Source organism: Cygnus olor, chromosome 2, assembly GCF_009769625.2.
Source record: "Cygnus olor isolate bCygOlo1 chromosome 2, bCygOlo1.pri.v2, whole genome shotgun sequence".
NCBI lineage: Eukaryota > Metazoa > Chordata > Aves > Anseriformes > Anatidae > Cygnus > Cygnus olor.
Window position 1 is genome coordinate 132,529,926 of NC_049170.1, and position 19,247 is coordinate 132,549,172.

Consider the following 19,247-nt stretch of genomic DNA (forward strand, 5'->3'; position numbering starts at 1 on the left):
TTGCGAGGCAGTGCGCAGGGGCAGGGCGAGCAGGGAGGGCCCCTCACCGCTCTTTTGCAGCGGTCTTTCCCTTCGGTACTTGTAACCTGCCTGCGAGGAACCTGGTCATGGTATCAACCAGGCAGAAAACCATGGCCTCTGCATCTCTTGCAGCCTCTCCAGCCGCAGTCGCCAATGTGGCTACTCAGACGGAGGGCTTGGGGAAACACACCGCAGTCCAGGTCTTGGGCTGCAGGGTGTGCCCGAGTCTTCTGTTGGTATCCGAGAGCAGCAGCGAGGGGTATGCCTGTGGGAGGTGTGCCCAGGTTGAAGCCCAGGTGGCGGAGCTTCAGGAGGAGGTGAGCAGGCTCAGGAGCATCAGGGAGTCAGAGAAGGAAATTGACTGGTGGAGGTGTACTCTACCCTCTCTGAGACAGACTCACGAGCCTGCCACAGCACAAATGTCTCCTGCTACGCAGAAGACAAAAGTTCCCTCATCCCGCCAGGCAGTAGGAGGAGACCTAGGCCAAGGAGGGGAATGGAGGCAGGTTCCTGTTCGGGGTGGTAGGCGAGCCCTATCCCTGCCCACCTCACCTTCCCATCTACCCTTATATAACAGGTATGAGGGTCTAGAACACGACAGTCAGAACAACCAAGTAGACGAAAGCCCATCCCAGTTGGAGAGGATGCCTAAGGCAAGGCAACCTATCCCCCGCATTGCTACATCAACTGTCAAAAAGGAAAGAAGGGTTATTGTCATGGGGGACTCCCTTTTGAAAGGGACAGAGGGCCCAATATGCTGACCGGACCCAACCCACAGGGAAGTCTGTTGCCTCCCTGGGGCTCGGATGAGAGACTTCGCTAAGAAAGTCAAGCGCCTGGTACAGCCCACCGACTACTACCCGCTACTGGTCTTTCAGGCTGGTAATGACGAGGTAGCAACAAGAAGTCCGAGAGCGATCAAAAGGGACTTTAGGGCTTTGGGGCGACTACTTAAAGGATCAGGGGCACAGGTTGTGTTTGCCTCTGTCCTTCCAATAGGGGGGATCAATGCTGACAAACAGACTCATCCCATTAACACGTGGCTTCGGGACTGGTGCAACCAGCAGAATTTCGGGTTTTTTGATCAGGGGAAGGTCTATGCGACACCGGGCCTGCTGGTACCAGATGGGATGCACCTCTCTCAGAGAGGGCTGAGGATTTTTGCTCAGGAGTTGACAGGGCTGATAGATAGGGCTTTAAACTAGAGTCGAAGGGGGAAGGGGATAAAACTAGGCATGCTGGTGATGAGCTAAGGGATGGTGTGCTAGAATCGGAGGGACTGTGTGCTAGTGAGGCCCTTCGGTCGGCTACACAAGGTGCTGTGTGTAGGGAGGCGCATTTAAAGTGCTTCTACACAAACGCACGCAGTATGAGGAATAAAATGGATGAGCTAGAAGTCTTGGCCCAGTCCTGCAGCTATGACATCATCGGCATAAGCGAAACCTGGTGGGATGAGTCCTGTGGCTGGTGTGCTGCAATAGATGGTTACAGGCTCTTCAAGAGGGACAGGCAGGGTAGGCGAGGTGGCGGGGTGGCAACGTATGTGAAGCATGGGCTGGACTGTGTGGAACTTCAAGCTGGCAATGGCAAAGTTGAGAGCCTCTGGGTAAGGATTAAGGGACGAACAAATAAAGGGGATGTCATTGTGGGAGTCTACAGACCACCTGGCCAGGAGAATGTAGACACATCATCTCTTGTACAACAAATACCATAACACTTCTCACCATCCTGATTATCAGATAACACCAACAGAAGGAGCAGACATTTCTCCTACTGTTCCCATCCGGCTTTTGAAGACAGATAATGCAGAAAATTTTCTTTCAATGGAATGAAAAATAGAAAAAGAGGAGATAGTGGAAGCATTTTGCACTGTTAACATGAAACCAACAACACTACCAAGATTAAAGTAATTTTGTAACTGTCGTTCTTATGCAGGTATTCAGGAGTTACACTTACGTGAAAAGTGTGGGAGGACTGCACACACTTGATAATTACTTAAACTTTGGTCACAAGCAGTAGTCAGGAGACTACCTGTGGTGAGGCTGTCCAAGTAGTCCCCAGAGAGACAGCAGGGATCTGGGGGGCAATAGCTCATATGGAAAGCCGTGAATATTTATGTGGAAGATGCCGAAAATCTATATGTTTTAATTTCAAGCAGTATTACTAATACACTTCTCTTTCACTAATTTACTCAGAACCATAAGAATTAAGCTATACAATAATTACTTCCTTTCATTTATTACAATACTCTGAAATAGTGGATGAATTATCAGTTTTATAAGTTTATAAAAGTTTGTTGTTTTTTTTTTTCCTTTAAGATATCTCTCAAGAAGAGATTATGAAGTCACAGTAATAGATGCTGGCCTGTTACAGTTACTGCATTTCTTAGTGTTTTTATGTCATTGCTCAGTGTTTAAAGATTCCAGATTATGTTTTTCTATTCATCTGTAATCCAAAAAATTGTTCTTTGGTCCCTCTATTTTCCTGATCTTTTTCATTCTACTCCATTTCCACTTTCACACACACACAAATATATATATATCACGTAGAAATATACTAATATGTTTGGAAAAAAAATATTTTCTTAATTCTATTAACTTTTTTCAGAAACAAACACAAAAAATATGAACCTTAATAAATTCCTTTTCCCCTCTCTGACCTTAATTACATCAGCAACAATGTGATTCATCATCGAGAAAGGCAACGGAGCATGAGATCACTTTTTTCTCTTCTGGTTATTCTGTTTGCCTTTCCCTTTTATTTCCTGTCTGTTATTTCTGTCATCCAAAAATGCCATTACTATTTCTAAGGAAACAATATAATTGAGGTCATTTATGTTCTGGGTTAATGTTGAACTGTTCCTCAGTACTAAATATCTGTAGTCTCACCTATGTACAAAGTGGGGTACTCTCTAGAAGAGGGAAAATTATATTTAGGAGAATGTTTCCAAAAGAAGGTGAGGGGGATTAAATATTTTAGATGAAAAAAAAAAAAAAAGAGAGAGAGAAACAAAATAATGCAGGAACATAAGAACAGAATAGAAAGTCCAGAGGGAAAAAAAATACAAAAGAAAAAAACAAAAAGGGAGATATTTTATTACAATGGAAAATGGAGGAGGGAAGGAGGGAAGGAGGGAGGGAGGGAGGGAGGGAGGAAGCAAGGAAGGAAGGGAGGAAGGAAGGAAGGAAGGAAGCAAGGAAGGAAGGAAGGAAGCAAGGAAGCAAGGAAGGACGGACGGACAATATTTTCAGAGTATTAAGTCTTACTGTGCAACAGCACTATTTACTTCAAACGCATTATTATTGTTGTGGGTTTTTTTGATTGTTTGTTTGTTTTGTTTGTTTGGTTGGTTGGTTGGTTTGGTTTGGTTTGGTTTTGGTTTTGGTTTTATTTTACACAAACAGTAGTCACTGCTCTAGGAGTTGCTAAATCTGTGGAGAGTTGTGGGTTAGCACAGTACTATCCCTTCCTATTTCTCAGGTGTCAGCGCTGTCCCTTAGCCCACCAGTCTCTATGGGCTGCTGTAAATACACACAGCTGACCCTGGCAGTCTAGCAGGCACATGAAATGATTTCATATAGAAGACCTAACTCCCTACTCACAAGAACATTTCTGAAAATTACTAGGACAGATTTTCATCCTTAGTACGGCTATTACAGGCTTTCTTTATTTTCACAGCTTTCCTGATCATTTTGAAGAAGCTCTAATTCAATATCTTTCCCTTGATAAATGTACTGAAAAATGCAATAACTTTGAGGTTTGATTTTTTGAGTTCTATGATGCTGTTCAAATCAGTTGACCTGTAGTTGCCCACTGCTGTTCACCCTGCATTGCTTTTAGTATTTTTGTATAACAGAAACAATTGAAACCCTTCTTAAAATTAAATTCCCAGTGTGTTAGGCTTTGTACAAATATTCAGAGAATTTCTGATGGCTGATCCCTGTGATTCAATGTTTGAAATCAGCTTAATTTTTTTAATAGCAAGTGAGATCTGAGATTTGTCCATCTACCTGACATGCTATTAACTTTTTTGCCTTTTCTATCAGAATCAGCCCCACAGCTTTCAGCAGCAATATAATGTTCATCTCCTTGAGAGAACATCTCCAAAGAGATGTTCTTCTTTGGAGGTTGACAACCCATGATCATAACAGCAAAGAGCAAGTGGTCTTACTTCTGAAGATATTGCTCTAGACCAGTCTCTATCTACACTGGCTTTCAAAAATGGCTTGGTGCTTTAAACCTTGACATTCTCTTAAGAAGCCCTATTAAGAACACTTCTAAAGATCCTAATTTAGGTTTTATCTCTTCTTACCCTTCTGTTTAAAAGCAAATATAACATACCAAAAAACAAGACACATGTCAAACAGTGCTAACTCTTCTGGCCAATTGGCTAGGCTGAGTAAGAAAGAAGAAAATTAGGGAGGCAGATGAAAGAAGACAGTATTACCTAGAGGGTTTTCTAACACAATTTTTCTTTGCAATATAAAATTCTGAAACATTTTTAAAAGGTCATGTTTTCCCTTCTTTTCGTGTATTCTCACTACAGTATGTAACTACCCTTTTTGAGTATAAAAAGGATCATCTTTTCTCTTCCCTGTTGCAGAGGTTGTGTTGAGGGGGAAAGTATGACCCTAAGGATGAAGGTTACTGATGTGAACATTGATAGGAAGAGAGGAAGATTTTTTTTCTTAATTCTATACTGGTTTTACCTTTGATAATTTCACTACAGTGTTGTGTAAAGATAACTACACCACCAGAGTTGATGGTGGAAGAAATGGAAGATGTCCTCCAGAGAGGCTCTTGTGTCCCCATCCACTGAGGTTTTCAAGTGCAGCTAAGCAAAGCCACAGTTCACCTGGTCTAGCCATGGATATAGTTCCACTTTGGGCAGGAGGCTGGACCAGAAATCATCTAGAAGTGCCTTCCAGGTCTAAGAATAGGCAGGGAAGGCATGTGAGCTATTGAACACATGGCAGCATGCAGTGACACTTTCAGCCTCAGACTCCCCTCTGTAAGATCAGAAGAATGGCCCATCATTCCAATGCATTGAGTTTATTTAGAGGAGAGGCAGTGCAGAAAGAGGCACATCAGAGAAGAGCGTTGTTAACAGAGCAAATTGGAGCTCATACTTCCCTCTCATATTTGTTACATTTTCTTAAAAGTTATTAAGCTTCAAGCTAGAAGACATCGTAGCGTTGTTCCATCAATGGCCTTACATATGATACTAAAGAATGATAAAACACAATTTGCCTTATTGCATTGCCCAGATATACATTAGCATACTGTAGTTTACCCCTCGTTTGAAATAAAACAAGATCAGAATATGTTTTGATACAAGGCAAAATTTCAGTTGGCAAGATAAGTCATTTCATAGTTTTCTACAAATTTAGCTTAACCTTAGAGTGAGACAAATCAGACCCCATTTACAGACCACCTTGGACCTACATCACTATCATGCCTTTACACACCTTAATTTGAAAAGATATAGGGCTGTATTTATAGCATTTAGGTTCATATTCAATAGGTTCTGCTTATCCAAACTGCTGTTGAACTTAAGAATTAGGGTGTTGATTTGGGCTGTTTTTGTTTTTTGTTTGTTTGTTTGTTTGTTTGTTTTTTTGCCTTAGTTCCAACTATAAACTGTGGTTCAAAAGCAATCAGCAGTTATTCATTGAGTTTGGGTTTGTTTGTTTGTTTTTTATCTCATGGTTAAGCTGAGTTCTTTGAATTTTTATCATTCTTCAGGCCAAAATGCAGATCTGCTGACATCAGCTACACACTTTCCCATTGGTGCACACACATAGCTGTAACAGGTTGTAACAATTTTGCTGAAAAAGGAATTAGGTAATAGACTGTCTTGCCACTACTGTGCCAAGAGATTTATTGCTAACACGTTTAATTAATTACTTTTATTTGTAAAGTCTTCAATTTTAGTTCTGAATTCATGTGAGGATTAGTCTTGTTCAATAAAAATAATTTCTTCACAATCACATGTTAGAGTAGAATTAAAAGCTGGAGTATGTGCCTTAAATGTGAAGTAGAAAAGTCAGAGTAGAACTGTCATGCATGAACAGCAACTTGTAGTTTGTACTGCCATAGTAGTGATTCTGTAGCTAAAGCTAAAACATCTTTTTAATTTAAAAAGTATACAGCCATTTCCAACAAATAAAGAGTTACTGATTTTTTTTTCTTTTCAGTTGATTGTGATGTCTTATACCAAAAAATAAAATAAAATAAAATATTTTCTGAACTCTCTCACACTTGGACCTTGCAGCCCTGGTAAGGTTGGGAGGCTGAATCAGCTGTTGTCCCATAGTACTAGTGTCAAATATTTTCATAGTCAGACAGACACTAGGAAGTACTTGTAAGTCACAGCAAATTAGAATTTTTATCAAAAGCAATCATTTACCAAAAAGGTACCTACTAGTGTTGGCCTCATTTATTCTCTTTCCACTTAAATCAAGGGACAGAAAATACATATGGGTTTTCAGGAACACTGTGAACAAGAAGTAGTCAAAATGAAAAATTACCAGTTTTCAGATGGCATTTTTTCTATGAACTGTTTGTTGACTACCTGAAAATAGTGAACGCCTTTCACAGAAATTAGGATCAATACATACATGAGAAAATGAAGCATTTCTCAAGTAATGTAATTCTTACTGCAGAGCTATGCCTTTTGGTTATACATGATGTACAGGAGGATATGCAAATTATATCTTCTGAGGCAGTGAAATTAGTGAAACAAAACTGTAGGTTGTTAGTGCAGCTTATGTAGCAGTATTGTGCCAAACTGTTCACATTTCTTTAGTAGAGATGGAAGTACCAGAGAGGTGTTGAATAAGGCTTTGTTTCCTTGCAAAACTAATCTTTTTATACGCATGCACACATGCACACATATTAATCATGATTACACTTTAAATCTAGAATCAAATACCATTTGGTTTCAAGCAGACCTTGTCTAGATGTCAGTAGTTAGGTGTATTTCATGTTCTGGCTGATATTTTATAGGCTATAAAACTGTCTTGCTGTGTAGAGCATTCATAGAAAAATAACATTCTAGTCATGTAAGTCATATAAGGGTGAGTAATGGTAATGTGGTTTTGCAGGAAGAAGGGTAAAATTGTGTGAGAGGAGTTTAGCAAGAAACAAGAATGAGGAGAGAGAGAAACATTAACAGCTTCAATTCCTTCCCAGTCTTGTGGTTTGGGAAGAGATGCTGGAGGCAATTCTGAGAACTAAATTGTTATGGTAGCTTAATTCAATAGACTATATAAAACCAAAATTAGTCTAAGATGTGTCTGTACTGTTAACTTCTAATGTACATTTCCCAAAAGTGATAAAACACTTGAAATGAAACTTTCTATAAATGTTTACTAGCACTGATGCATACCAGTGCAAGAACAGCCCTAACCACTCAGCTCAGGGACTGTTACAAATGCTACAGAAAACGGCAACAATGGAAGCATAAAACTCCTTGAGACTTCTTCTGTGAAGTTATTCTCTTAATATCTAAGAAATTAATCTGTATGGAAATGAAAAATATGGATGTACAAGTAATTGTATAAGAGCAAAGATAACTCCTATATCCTACTTAAAAGTGATGAGTGTCTTTTTAAATGAGAGTCCTATTTTTAATTTTTATATACATACAATCATTTTTGCCAAGGTTGGTAAGATTAAACAAGAATTCATAAATGTTCTACTCAAACAGGATTAGAATATATTCTAAATTCTCATGTTGTGACCATTGAATGTGATGTCTTATGCACAAACATTGGTATTATGTTCTTAACAGACAATAACAATTAGTTACTGAAACTGGTCTACTGTTGGAGGGAAGTTGCCAAAATGTGAATCTGTACAACTGTTTCTTTGGAGCTTAAGACTCATATGAAGGTGTTGCAACATCCAGGGAGTGGAAGGGAGAAGATGGAGAGATGTTCACATAAAATAAATACTGAACTCCCCACTATTATTTTTTTTAATATAGCTGTCAAACTGTAAATCATTAATTTGACTTCAGTTACGCTACCAAAATGTGTGAGAGAAGCATGATTTACAAAAGGTGATGACTGTATTTTAAGGAGCTTAGAGTTGGGAAAAACAGGTTACATCTGACGCCAGATACATAACCTGATTAAACTCATCACCAGATATGTGAATCAAAAATTCTTGAATGAGGAAGAAATGAAAAATATAATATCATGTATTGTCAGGTGTCCTCGAGGAAAATCCTAGAGCAGAGCAAGCCCTTACAGAGTGGAAGTAACTAGAAAGAAATGAACCACTTAGAGTAAAGCAGTACAGAGCTTGCACTGTCTTTCCCATACAACCAGAAGGCGGAAGCACAACTGTATTAGGAAACTTGAGAAAGATCCCTCTCTAAGCTGGAAAGACATTCTAGTTCATATGTTTTTTCTTTAAAAAGACAGGTGTGGAACTTCAGTTCTTTCCCATCATAGATAGCCCAGCTCAACAGTAGAGGGTTGATAAGCCAAGGGGCGAGCCTTGAAAGTCAGTTGACGCTAGAACATGCTGAAAAAATAAATCATTATAGAGCTTCTGTAAGGAATATAAGGTCTTTTGGCTACCCTTGCCATATACCTAACCTGTAATTCTCTGCAAGTTAGAAAAAAATATGTAGAAAGTTTTCAACTAGATGAGTCATACTCGAGTCATGTCTGTGTGACAAGAAATCAGAAGCTCTAATTCATGTCCAAAGTTGTATAAGGAAACAACAACACCAATACCATGAGAACTCGCCAGGCTGTTTTGCCACACATTAGACCTGGATGAATCATCTGGGACACAAAAAACTCTTTCCCTTATGCAAACGAATATAATGGAAAAAATCCATACGTTTATTTAAGATTAATAGTTATATCTGATCCCCTGATTTCCACAACTTTATTATGGATTTACTGTGAGGTAGTTTAGAGTGGTGACATTTCAGTTCTCTTCTGTAACTCAAAAGGTCTTTGCACTGTTATTCCAGAAATTCCTTACCTTACGATCTTTTTATTCCTTTACAGAAAAGAAATCTTGCTTTCTTCACTGTGTATATAGAAAGTGAACAGACATGCCTTTCCAGAACACCAAAGTATTAAGAGGCACAGATTTGTCAGGAAGCAAGGGAAGTGTAGGCAACACTGTTAGCACTGGTCTAGAGGATACACAACTAGTTGTGTGATGCACAGCCACACTTCCACTCATCTCTGTCGAGGCTGGAATTGAGTCTGGTCCTGTGCCGAGGTAGAGAAGAATATCCTGTTTACCATATGCCCTTTTCTTGTCCATTTACCATGGAAATTATGTCACAACTGGTCAGGAGTACAAGAATGCTTTCACAGATTCATGGTATCTGTTATTTCCATTTACCTTGTAACTTCACTTGCAAAATGTACTCTTGGAATGGACAGTAAAAATAGCCAGTACATCTTGTTTTTACAAACCATACTCAGGACACTGACAGTTATTTTTATTTTGCTGTTTTAAACCTTGAGTTATTCAATCAAAAAAATAAGAATAATAATAATAAAAAAATAACTTATGTCTGTAAATTTATTGTAAATGAGAACAGAATTAAATTTGATTTAAACCATTTTTACAGTTTTAGAAGGGGAGAAGAGAAAAGCATGTTACGATTTTCTAGCAATATTTTTTTTTCTTTATATAAACTATGACATTGTCACAATGTAATTGATTAAGCTTTCGTGAACTGTGCCTTTCTGTTTCATTCAGTGCTTCTAAGACTGCTTCTCAGGAGGGTACATAAGTTTCCAGAGATCTGTTTTTGTAATCTTAAGTGGTTAGTCTTTCAGCTCCAGTGCTACCAGTGTGATTTTAATTTATCAATCTGCTGTTCAGTGGAATGCTGTAGAAACACTTCAGAGCCTAAACCCATCACTTATTCCTACACCTGTCAATGATAGTCTTCTGTACTTGTCAAACCAAGTTAAATGACACTCCTGCAATGTATACAATATTGCTAATAAATTGGATAATCAATCACATGTGCATGGTTTGACAGTAGTACCTTGAATACACTGAATTTAAAATGCATTTTTAAGAAGCAAGACTCATTATTCTTGTACTAGGAAAAAGAAAAAAAGATTAAAAAAAAAAAAAAAACATATGGGCATCAAGAATTTCCTAGTCAATCTATACAATTAAAGGACACTTTGGGAAATGGTTCAGCCACTTGACACTGGAAAGCTTTTTCATTACCTTAGTATAATATGTTCCCATGAGAAACATAAGTAATTGGAGATTACTTTAGATGACAGAAAATAGTTTAACAGCCGGAGGAGAAAGGACAGGGAAACGTTAAGTAGATTTATTCAGGTTTCTTTCTGTAGAAAAGCTACAATGCAGTATTTTGTTTCTAAAAAGCATCAGGCTAACAATGTTAAGTATGGACTGTCCCTGCAGGCACAAGAAGTAGGTTTTTTTAGGAGTAATACTGAGCATTTAGTCGTACAGAAAACTGTTTGGGCTAAATTTCACCTTGAACTCCCGGTATCACTCATGCTATTTGGCTGCCATAAATCACTCCCAGACCAGATGATCTCCAGAGTCTGAATATTAATCTTGATGTCTTCACTATCACGTGCTTCACAAGCTTTCCTTAATCCTTTACAGGGAAATGTCTAAGGTACTTGATTGTGCATGGGCTGTTTTGAACATTTGCCCAGGTTTTGCTTTAAATTCAGGTTGGAGAGTGAATTCAGAAATTTCCCCAAAAAACATTTAATTGGGAAAATAGTTTGGGGGAGAGAGGACAAGCATAAAGAAGGGAAGTATCTGAAGATGAAAAAAATACAGCCTAATAATATTGCAGATAAATTCTGCCTAGTGCCTCCAGAAAGATACTTTGATGGGTACAGAAAATGAAGTACTGTATGTTAGCCAAACTACTTTATGTACACAAGTCTTGCTTGGGCAAAATGTAGCTCTTTGGACTAAGATTTCCCAACAGCTTTTCAGTTTTACAGAAAAAAAAAATAATAATAATAATCTCCATTTACAGTACTATATTCCTTTCTGTACTTTTTAATATCTGATTCAACACCTTCCCACCTCAGAAAAGTAAATAAATAAACAAAAAATCCAAAACAACAACAAAAGAAAATAGATACTATCTTGCACTTATTAATTGAATGAACACACAGGATAAGAATAATATTTTATTAACTTATCTTTACAAAACTATTATGAAGATTGATCTGTAATCAAAATATCCAAATAGTAGGTTATATCCAATTATTTGGCATTTTGGGACAAGTGTTTAGGGGTTAAGGTGGTATTTTTTTATTTTTTTTTAACCATACATATTTGCCATCATAACTGCAATATGGAAATCAATGTCCTCCTCTGGCTTCCTCTTTTTTTTTTTTTTTTTTTTTTTTTTTCCCTGTAAACCTACAAGAATTTGTTAGCTGAAGGAATCACTGACAAAATTTGTCAGCAACAAGCAGACTCTGGAGACTATTGTCTTTCTCTGCAGAATATACAGCCTAAACTGCAAAACAAAATGTCCTTTCAATTCTACCAGCATCTTCAGCCTTAACTAAAATTAAGATCGGATTATTTATAAATTAAAGGTGGGATTCAGCCCACACATTCCCCTAGCTTTGGAAACTTAGTGAGTTTATCAATTAACATGTTAATTAACATAAATTAAATTCTTTGGGGAATGTGGGTAACTATCCACTGAAAAGTGGCCTGAAGTCTCTGCTTTTTTTTTCAATAACTCACTGAAGTCATTGCCATCTGACTGATTTTCTAACAGGAAAACTTTCATTTCCCATTGCTTATTCCCCAAATCATCTAGTTATGCTCTCTTCAACTCCTTTTTTTTTTTTTTTTTTTTTTTAATATCATGTCAGTTTAGACTGATTCACCTTTGCACTCAGCAGGAGCAATTTCTAACACTCTTTTTACATGATAAGAGAAATGATTTTACAAGTGACTGGAATACTAGTTTCAACCATTACATTGATATGTGTCTCCTAAAAATAATTTGATTGAAGGAATATTGCTGTTGTATTTAATATTTTTATCCAGCCCTGACAACAGAGAAGCAATTGACAGTAGAAATGGTGATAGTACTGTCAATTGAATTAAGATGTATTATGCCTGGTTTGTCAACATTTATGATTTACAAATAAATCTCTGTACCTGTGGAAAGAAAAAGTGATATTAGCTAAGGGTGACTCACATGCAAGACAAAATATCTTGTTGCCATGAAAATTGCATAAGCTCTTTCTGCTGTTCTGCATTAACTCTTCTAAAAGCAGAATAACTTCACTGCAGTTAGTTACACTAACTAGTGCTGGGAGCAAAGTAGATTAAAACAGGGTGTGACTGTTAGTTTGTAAACATCTACCGTGGGCATACAACAAAGAATGCAAGAAAGGCTATACTGTGACAATATATTTTCAATATACAATATCATCAAATAAAGATATAACATCTAGAAGTTTATTTCAGAGATGCAAAAGCATAATTTTGCATTTGCCTAACTGACATATGCAACTGCAGATGTGCGTAGGACAGTTGAATGTATACAGCATTATAGCTCTGAAAATCTGGTCTTTGGGGAATGCTTTATTCTTCAAGCACACTGAGTTTAAAGCAGGCTAATAGTTAAGTGAGATGAAGCTAAAAGGGACAACTTGTACAAGATTGTCTTGTTGATACTGGGTCAGAAAAAGCAACTATGACTTTTGCTTAACAGAAACACATTTTATTGACGAGTTTTTCTTGCCTCAGTGTGAGCATTAGGATGCCTTACTGTCTTCTGCCTTAATAGTAGCAGCATGCACACAGGTTTGCTGCTAAAGCTGCAGAGGTGTCATATGTTTGTGGGTAAGTAATCTTCCTGTTTACAGCGCCATTATGAAACTGCTGACTCCACCAGTTCACAGGCTCGTTTAAACCTTTCTCTGCTTCCGACTTGCTGAGTGTTTGGTATTCCACACTGCACGAGTGATTTCCTGCAGCCTCCATAACGCAGGCTGGTGGGTTGCTAAGGAATTACTCTCAAGAGGTTAAAAGCCCTGCAATCACCTTGATCTCAGTGCCCGTGATTATCTGTGCTAATTTTCTGCTTCATTTTTTATACCACAGCACTGACCAAAGCTTATGTCTGTCCCTTGACATACATAAGCGCAAATAATTACAGCTGTACATAGAGAGATGTACTAGTTGCTTTCACAGTGTAATTTCTTCAGCATATTATTACAAGTGAAGCATCATCATTCAACTAAAAAAAAAAATAGATAAAAGGACATTGATATTGGTTTGAAAATCAGAAGAGATTTATTTCTTCTAGGTCATGCATTTGGGGTTCTTTTCTTTGTCTCTGGCTCACAGCCTTTACAGTACACATGCAAGACAACTGCTTCACAATGAAGAGCACTAGGAGTTCCCTTCATAAAACCCCAGACCTCTAACAGTTTCACATGATGTCTTGTATCCATGGACTGTTAACCCAGCAGTCAAAGCAAAGGACACTTAATCCCAGTTAACGCTGCTGCTGCATTGCCTGGGCTGCCACTTCTGCAGGTAAAGTTTCAGAGAGGGAGAAACAGATCTAGACCATGGGTATAATCAAGGGTCCACAACAAGATTTTCCAAAGCTTTAGATGTACCCTCCTTTACCTGTCTTATTCCATAAGGACCAGCACTTACAGATAAGGTTCTACAATGCTATTCTCCTTCCACTATTCTAATAGATAGAGTAGAAGAATAAACGTCTTATCTCCATGACCAATTCAGTCACCTTTCTTTAAGAGAACTAATGAGAAAGGGAAAGAAAGAAGTGAGCCCTTTGCTCTCTTGAGAGTTCACAGTAGTCCATTCACATCTGCTATCCTGACCTTAAGGGTGAAGAAGCTGGTGCCATTACTTTGCCAGAGGTCCCAGATAAGGAGTCACTTTGTGTGCAGAACTGGCTCTCTCCTGCTCCACATGAACAGCATTTCCACACAGAAATGCCTTTTGCCAATGCGAAGAGTTCCTGAGTGACCTGTGGGGAAAGCAGAAAATCCCTTCCCACCTCCTACTAGAGTCCCCACACCCATGTTGTGGGACATGGAATTTAATCAGCAGGGACTCCTTGAATTGTGAAGAAGATTTCACTTACAATAAACTCTAGACTAGAAAAGGAATGAAACCAACACCTGTTAGCCTGTTAACTGGGCTAGCAGGTCACACTGTTATAAGCCACAATATGTTTGAATTTCATATCCCAATCACAGGGTACTAATTTTTTGGCAGAAAGATGAATAGGATAAACAAATTGGATAATGTTTGCTGCGGCTGAAGACATGGGTATGCTCATTTCAGAGTTTTACTGCCATGCAACATTCAGAAAACCTACAGTTACTTCTTATCTTAGTAGCAATGGATGCTACTGAAATAAACCATGCAAAAATGCAGAGCAGCTTAACTTTAAAGTTAGAGGCAACATCTGTATTACAGTCATTTAGATAGCTTCTCCTGTAAAACACTTAATGAAAACCGCTGGGGTTTCTCCACATGAAAAATAAAAACATAATCATAATCCTCCTCTTCCACATTTGTTGCAGCCTTTAGAAGTTTTTATCACACAATGATAATGTTAATAAGCAACATGTCTCTGGGCAAACATAATAACAGTATCAGATGCTTGTGAAGCAATGAAATATTTTTAGAAGGCAATGGATATAGGCAACCCATGAAAGTTTGCAAAAATTCATGGATTACATTGCCATGTGATAATCAGATTCCAAAAAGTGCTACTTTTTTCTGGTCCCACAGATAACATTAGACCATTTGGAGAATGATGGGTTGAAATTGTCACTGGTAAAGCTGAAAGAACATAAAGCAGTTGATTTTCAAGGCAGAAGTTACCTGAACAGGGAACAGGACAAAAGAACAAAATTCTTAGGGGCTGATTGATGTGCAAAACTGCTTCTCTTCAAAGAGAAGTATTATTTCAGATTTTACACTAAATTAAAAAATAAAATGTGCTAAGCCACATTTTTCAATATAAAAATACTGTACATGAGGAATACTGTGTGACAGGATCTCCTCAAGGGCAGAGTGTGAGGAGGAGGTAAGGAAGGAGAGAAACATTTGGTTACCATACCAGAAACTCCTTTCTGCATCTTCTCTAATGAAAATACCCAGACAACAGCATCCAAAATTTCTACTATCTACTCTCATCTGTGAACTTCCCCCAATCACTCAACCCCCTCTCAAGCCTATTGACTTTTTTCCTAGCCCACTTAGATCTCTGCCTGAGACCTCCCACCCTGCTATGTCCCTCCAGTGCCACTGTTCCCAGGAATGGGAGACTTTGAAACTTCTCTGTCATGGTATTTTGCATATGAAAAATGTAATATTACAAAAGCCAAGTGAAAGGCCAGCCTTATTCTGTCCTACCACCCAGGGCTGAGTTTCCACAGAAAAGTATAGCTGCCCTTCAGCTTTACATCAGTTGGTAAGAGTGAATTATTGTTCATTGGCTTCATGGTCTTTAACCTTGAAAATTTGAATTTATTTCATCTTTATGCAAATAAAATTAATGTCACTCCAGGTGAAAGGTTTCATGTGACATGCCTTTTAAATTTAATCTTTTTTCTTCAAACTGTCTGTCCTCTTCTACTTAAAAATACAAACTGAATATTAAGTACAGGAATTGCAGCTAAAGAAAAACATTAGCAAACTGTGAATTGACGTAAATAAAATTGTAGCTTTACTACCTCTTAGTTCCATGTGGACAGGCTGTGGAGTGAAAGACAAAATAAGAACTGTTGCATAGTTTATGGAAAATTTTGCTACAGTTGTTTTAAGGTAAAATACAGAAATGTGATTGTTATACAAGATCTAAAAACTATTACTTAATGTTATTTTGGTTTCTTCACCACATTCAGCTTACCTTCTTCTATGTTCTAGTCTCCCAAGGCTATTTTATTTAGTATTTCATGTAAAATGCATGTAGGGTTTTTCTTTCTCAAATAATTTACTGACAGGACTACAGTCATCCTCTCATCTGATGAGTGTGATGATCTTCAGTGCTGGTCCAGCACTATGTGGGTAGACAGCATGACTTACCCTATCGTTAGAGGCTTGGGCACCTGCAACCAAGGCGGAGGTGGAAATTGCCCCTCATATCTTGCTCTTTTGGTGGGTGTTTTTTTGAGTTTCAGACAAGGCAACCCCAAGATGAAATAGTAACTGAGGTAATTTAAGCCTGAAAACTATTTTTTTCCCTTTTTAAGCAGTCAGCCTCTGAGACATAGCAAAGGGAATGAAAGGGGAAAGAAACTTTATGTTATGAGGGAAAATAAACCCAAAGAACTTCAGAATTCTTGACCTATACTTTAAATTGTGCACTAAAGAACAACAACAACAAAAAAAAAAAAGTTGAAGACATCTTGTTCAATACTGAAGAGCAGAAATTAACCAGAAGTCCATTCCATTTGAAGACACACTTTGTTAATACGTAGCTACCACCATTCACCTCCCTTTATTTTCAGTGAATGTTTTCCTCTCTGCTTTGTCCTTCCTTCCTCTCTCCTTTCTCCTTTTCTGCTTTCTTATTTAAATTTTGTCCTTTTTTGTGATATTTTCTTTCTTCATGCCTCTCATGCCTTAATATTCATAATTGTCTTACTCAAGCAAGTGAAAAACATGGTTTCTCTTCCTACTCCTTAATCAGGCAAAGTACAAATCCCTTGTGACTTTTCAGTGCAGACCATTTATTTTTAATTCTCTTTTTGGTTGTGTGAGATAGACTTCATTGCTATTTCTTTACTATAAAGGGAGAAAGTGAATAATGGAATGCAAACAGAGGAAGAACAATGCAGGATCAACTTTGCAATTGACAATGTAAAAAAAAAAAAAAAAAAAAAGTTTTCCTCTGGACTTTTCCAATTTCCTACCTATATCTGTTTACCTTTTTTACCCAGACTGGTATGTGTATTCCCTTCTGAACATGAGGAAAGGTGTCTCATACTTTTTGCTTGCATCATTCGTTTTCCTAACTTTTTTCCTTTTCTTTTTATAATTGTTTAAATCATAGAATCATAGAATCATAGAATCATAGAATATCCCGAGTTGGAAGGGACCCATAAGGATCATCAAGTCCAACTCCTGGCACCGCACAGGTCTGCCCGAAAGTTTAGACCATGTGACTAAGTGCACAGTCCAATCTCTTCTTAAATTCAGACAGGCTTGGTGCCATGACTACTTCACTGGGGAGCCTGTTCCAGTGTGTGACAACCCTTTTGGTGAAGAACCTCTTCCTGGTGTCCAGCCTAAACTTTCCCTGCCTCAGCTTAACACCGTTCCCGTGGGTCCTGTCACTGGTGATAATGGAGAATAGGTCACCTGCCTCTCCACTCCCTCTCGCGAGGAAGTTGTAGACTGCAATGAGGTCCCCCCTCAGCCTCCTCTTCTCCACGCTGAACAGGCCCAGTGACCTCAGCCGCTCCTCATACGTCTTACCCTCTAGGCCCTTCACCATCTCCGTTGCCCTCCTCTGGACACTCTCCAATAGTTTCACATCCTTTTTGTACTGTGGTGCCCAGAACTGCACACAGCACTCGAGGTGAGGCCGCACCAGCGCAGAGTAGAGTGGGACAATCACTTCCCTTGACCGACTAGCAATGCCGTGCTTGATGCACCCCAGGATACGGTTGGCCCTCCTGGCTGCCAGGTCACACTGCTGGCTCATATTCAACTTGCTGTCAACCACAACCCCCAGATCCCTCTCTGCAGGGCTGCTCTCCAGCGTCTCATTGCCCAGTCTGTACGTACAGCCAGGGTTGCCCCGTCCCAGGTGCAGGACCCGGCATTTGCTTTTATTAAACTTCATGTGGTTGGTGATCGCCCAGCTCTCCAATCTGTCCAGAGACAGATTGTCATCTTCACTGACGAAAGATTTGGTGAACTCAAGGATCAGCAGTCCAACCATTTTAATGGTTTTCATGAATCAAATTCATTGTTTAATCTCTGTCCTCGCCTACTCACTCTTACCAATCTTTCACATATTCAACAATCTTCCTACACCACTGATTATGCTATGTTAGCCCAGCAAAAAAGAGGGCTTCAGTATTAGAGTGCTCACTTCATTTGATCAGTCAGAAAATTACACTATAATGATCCTCTAATTACAGAGCTTTGTGTTGTGTTAAATCCTTTCTATATACTGTTTTCACTGTTCTGCTTGCCCCAGACTTCACATTTCCAAATTTACTACATAGACAACAGCATTGGCAAACATAATGCACAGTGTTTGGTTGAGGAAAAGTGAAAGGACTTTGAAAAATGACTTGGAATGTGAGACTAGGCCATTACCACAAATGTTTTAACCAATGCATATTTTTCTATAAGTCAGTTCATTCTTGTTTTTCTATGTTTTTCCACAGGGGTTACGTCTTTGATTATGATTACTACAGAGATGATTTCTACAATCGGTATGTGTGGTTACATTTTTGTACATCCTACACCATTTTTACTGTTTGTTTATAATGTAATCACATCATTTGGTTAGGTAGGTCTGTTTTGATTTTACGGATTATTCATTTCATCATTTCTATTGTGTATCAGAAGAGGATTATCTGAATATATCACAAACAGAGAAGATTACCACCCAAAGTCTGCTCATTAAACAGTTCTTTTGGTATTAGCTTTCTCTGAGGGATTCCGGGGCATTTTCTGTGCTGAAAAAAAATAATGGTAGCTTAATTGCTTACTATTTCTTCCTACAGAATTCTTCCAGGCTTACTTTCTCTGAAGCATATAACAGCTGTAAAATTTGTCAGTATTGATGCTCATGTCTTTTTCTTTCATCCATGTGTATGAAAAGATGTAGACTGTCTCCCGAAATATGTGTTTTTTCAAGCATCATCCAAGAATGTTTAGAAGTCTAGGAGGACCTTGAGGGTAGTCAGAACACAAGTTGGACAGCATGTATATTTCCATAGGAGGAAAAGGAGTGTGGATACCTGAGCAATTGGAGACTTGTGCTTTGAGTGTGTTCACACAGCCTAGCTCGGCGTTGTAGAAATATTAAGGTATTCATTCAGATATAGTAGAATCACCAAAACAAAGGTTTAACATGCATGGCCACAGATAACCAACTCCTGATCCAGCAATGTTGCATCTCTGCATTACAGTAGCCTGGTTTAGCACAGGCCAAATGAGTTGGAGGACAACACAGCATTGCTCCA

At 38.5% G+C, this 19,247-nt stretch overlaps 1 protein-coding gene across 1 annotated transcript in view; it reads left to right on the plus strand.

The window, feature by feature from the left end:
- RALYL (RALY RNA binding protein like) overlaps nucleotides 1-19,247 on the plus strand; it is a 460,877-nt gene that overhangs the window by 404,426 nt on the left and 37,204 nt on the right. Inside the window, 1 exon segment of the mRNA XM_040546189.1 lies at nucleotides 18,444-18,491. Coding sequence (XP_040402123.1) covers nucleotides 18,444-18,491 — 48 coding nt within the window.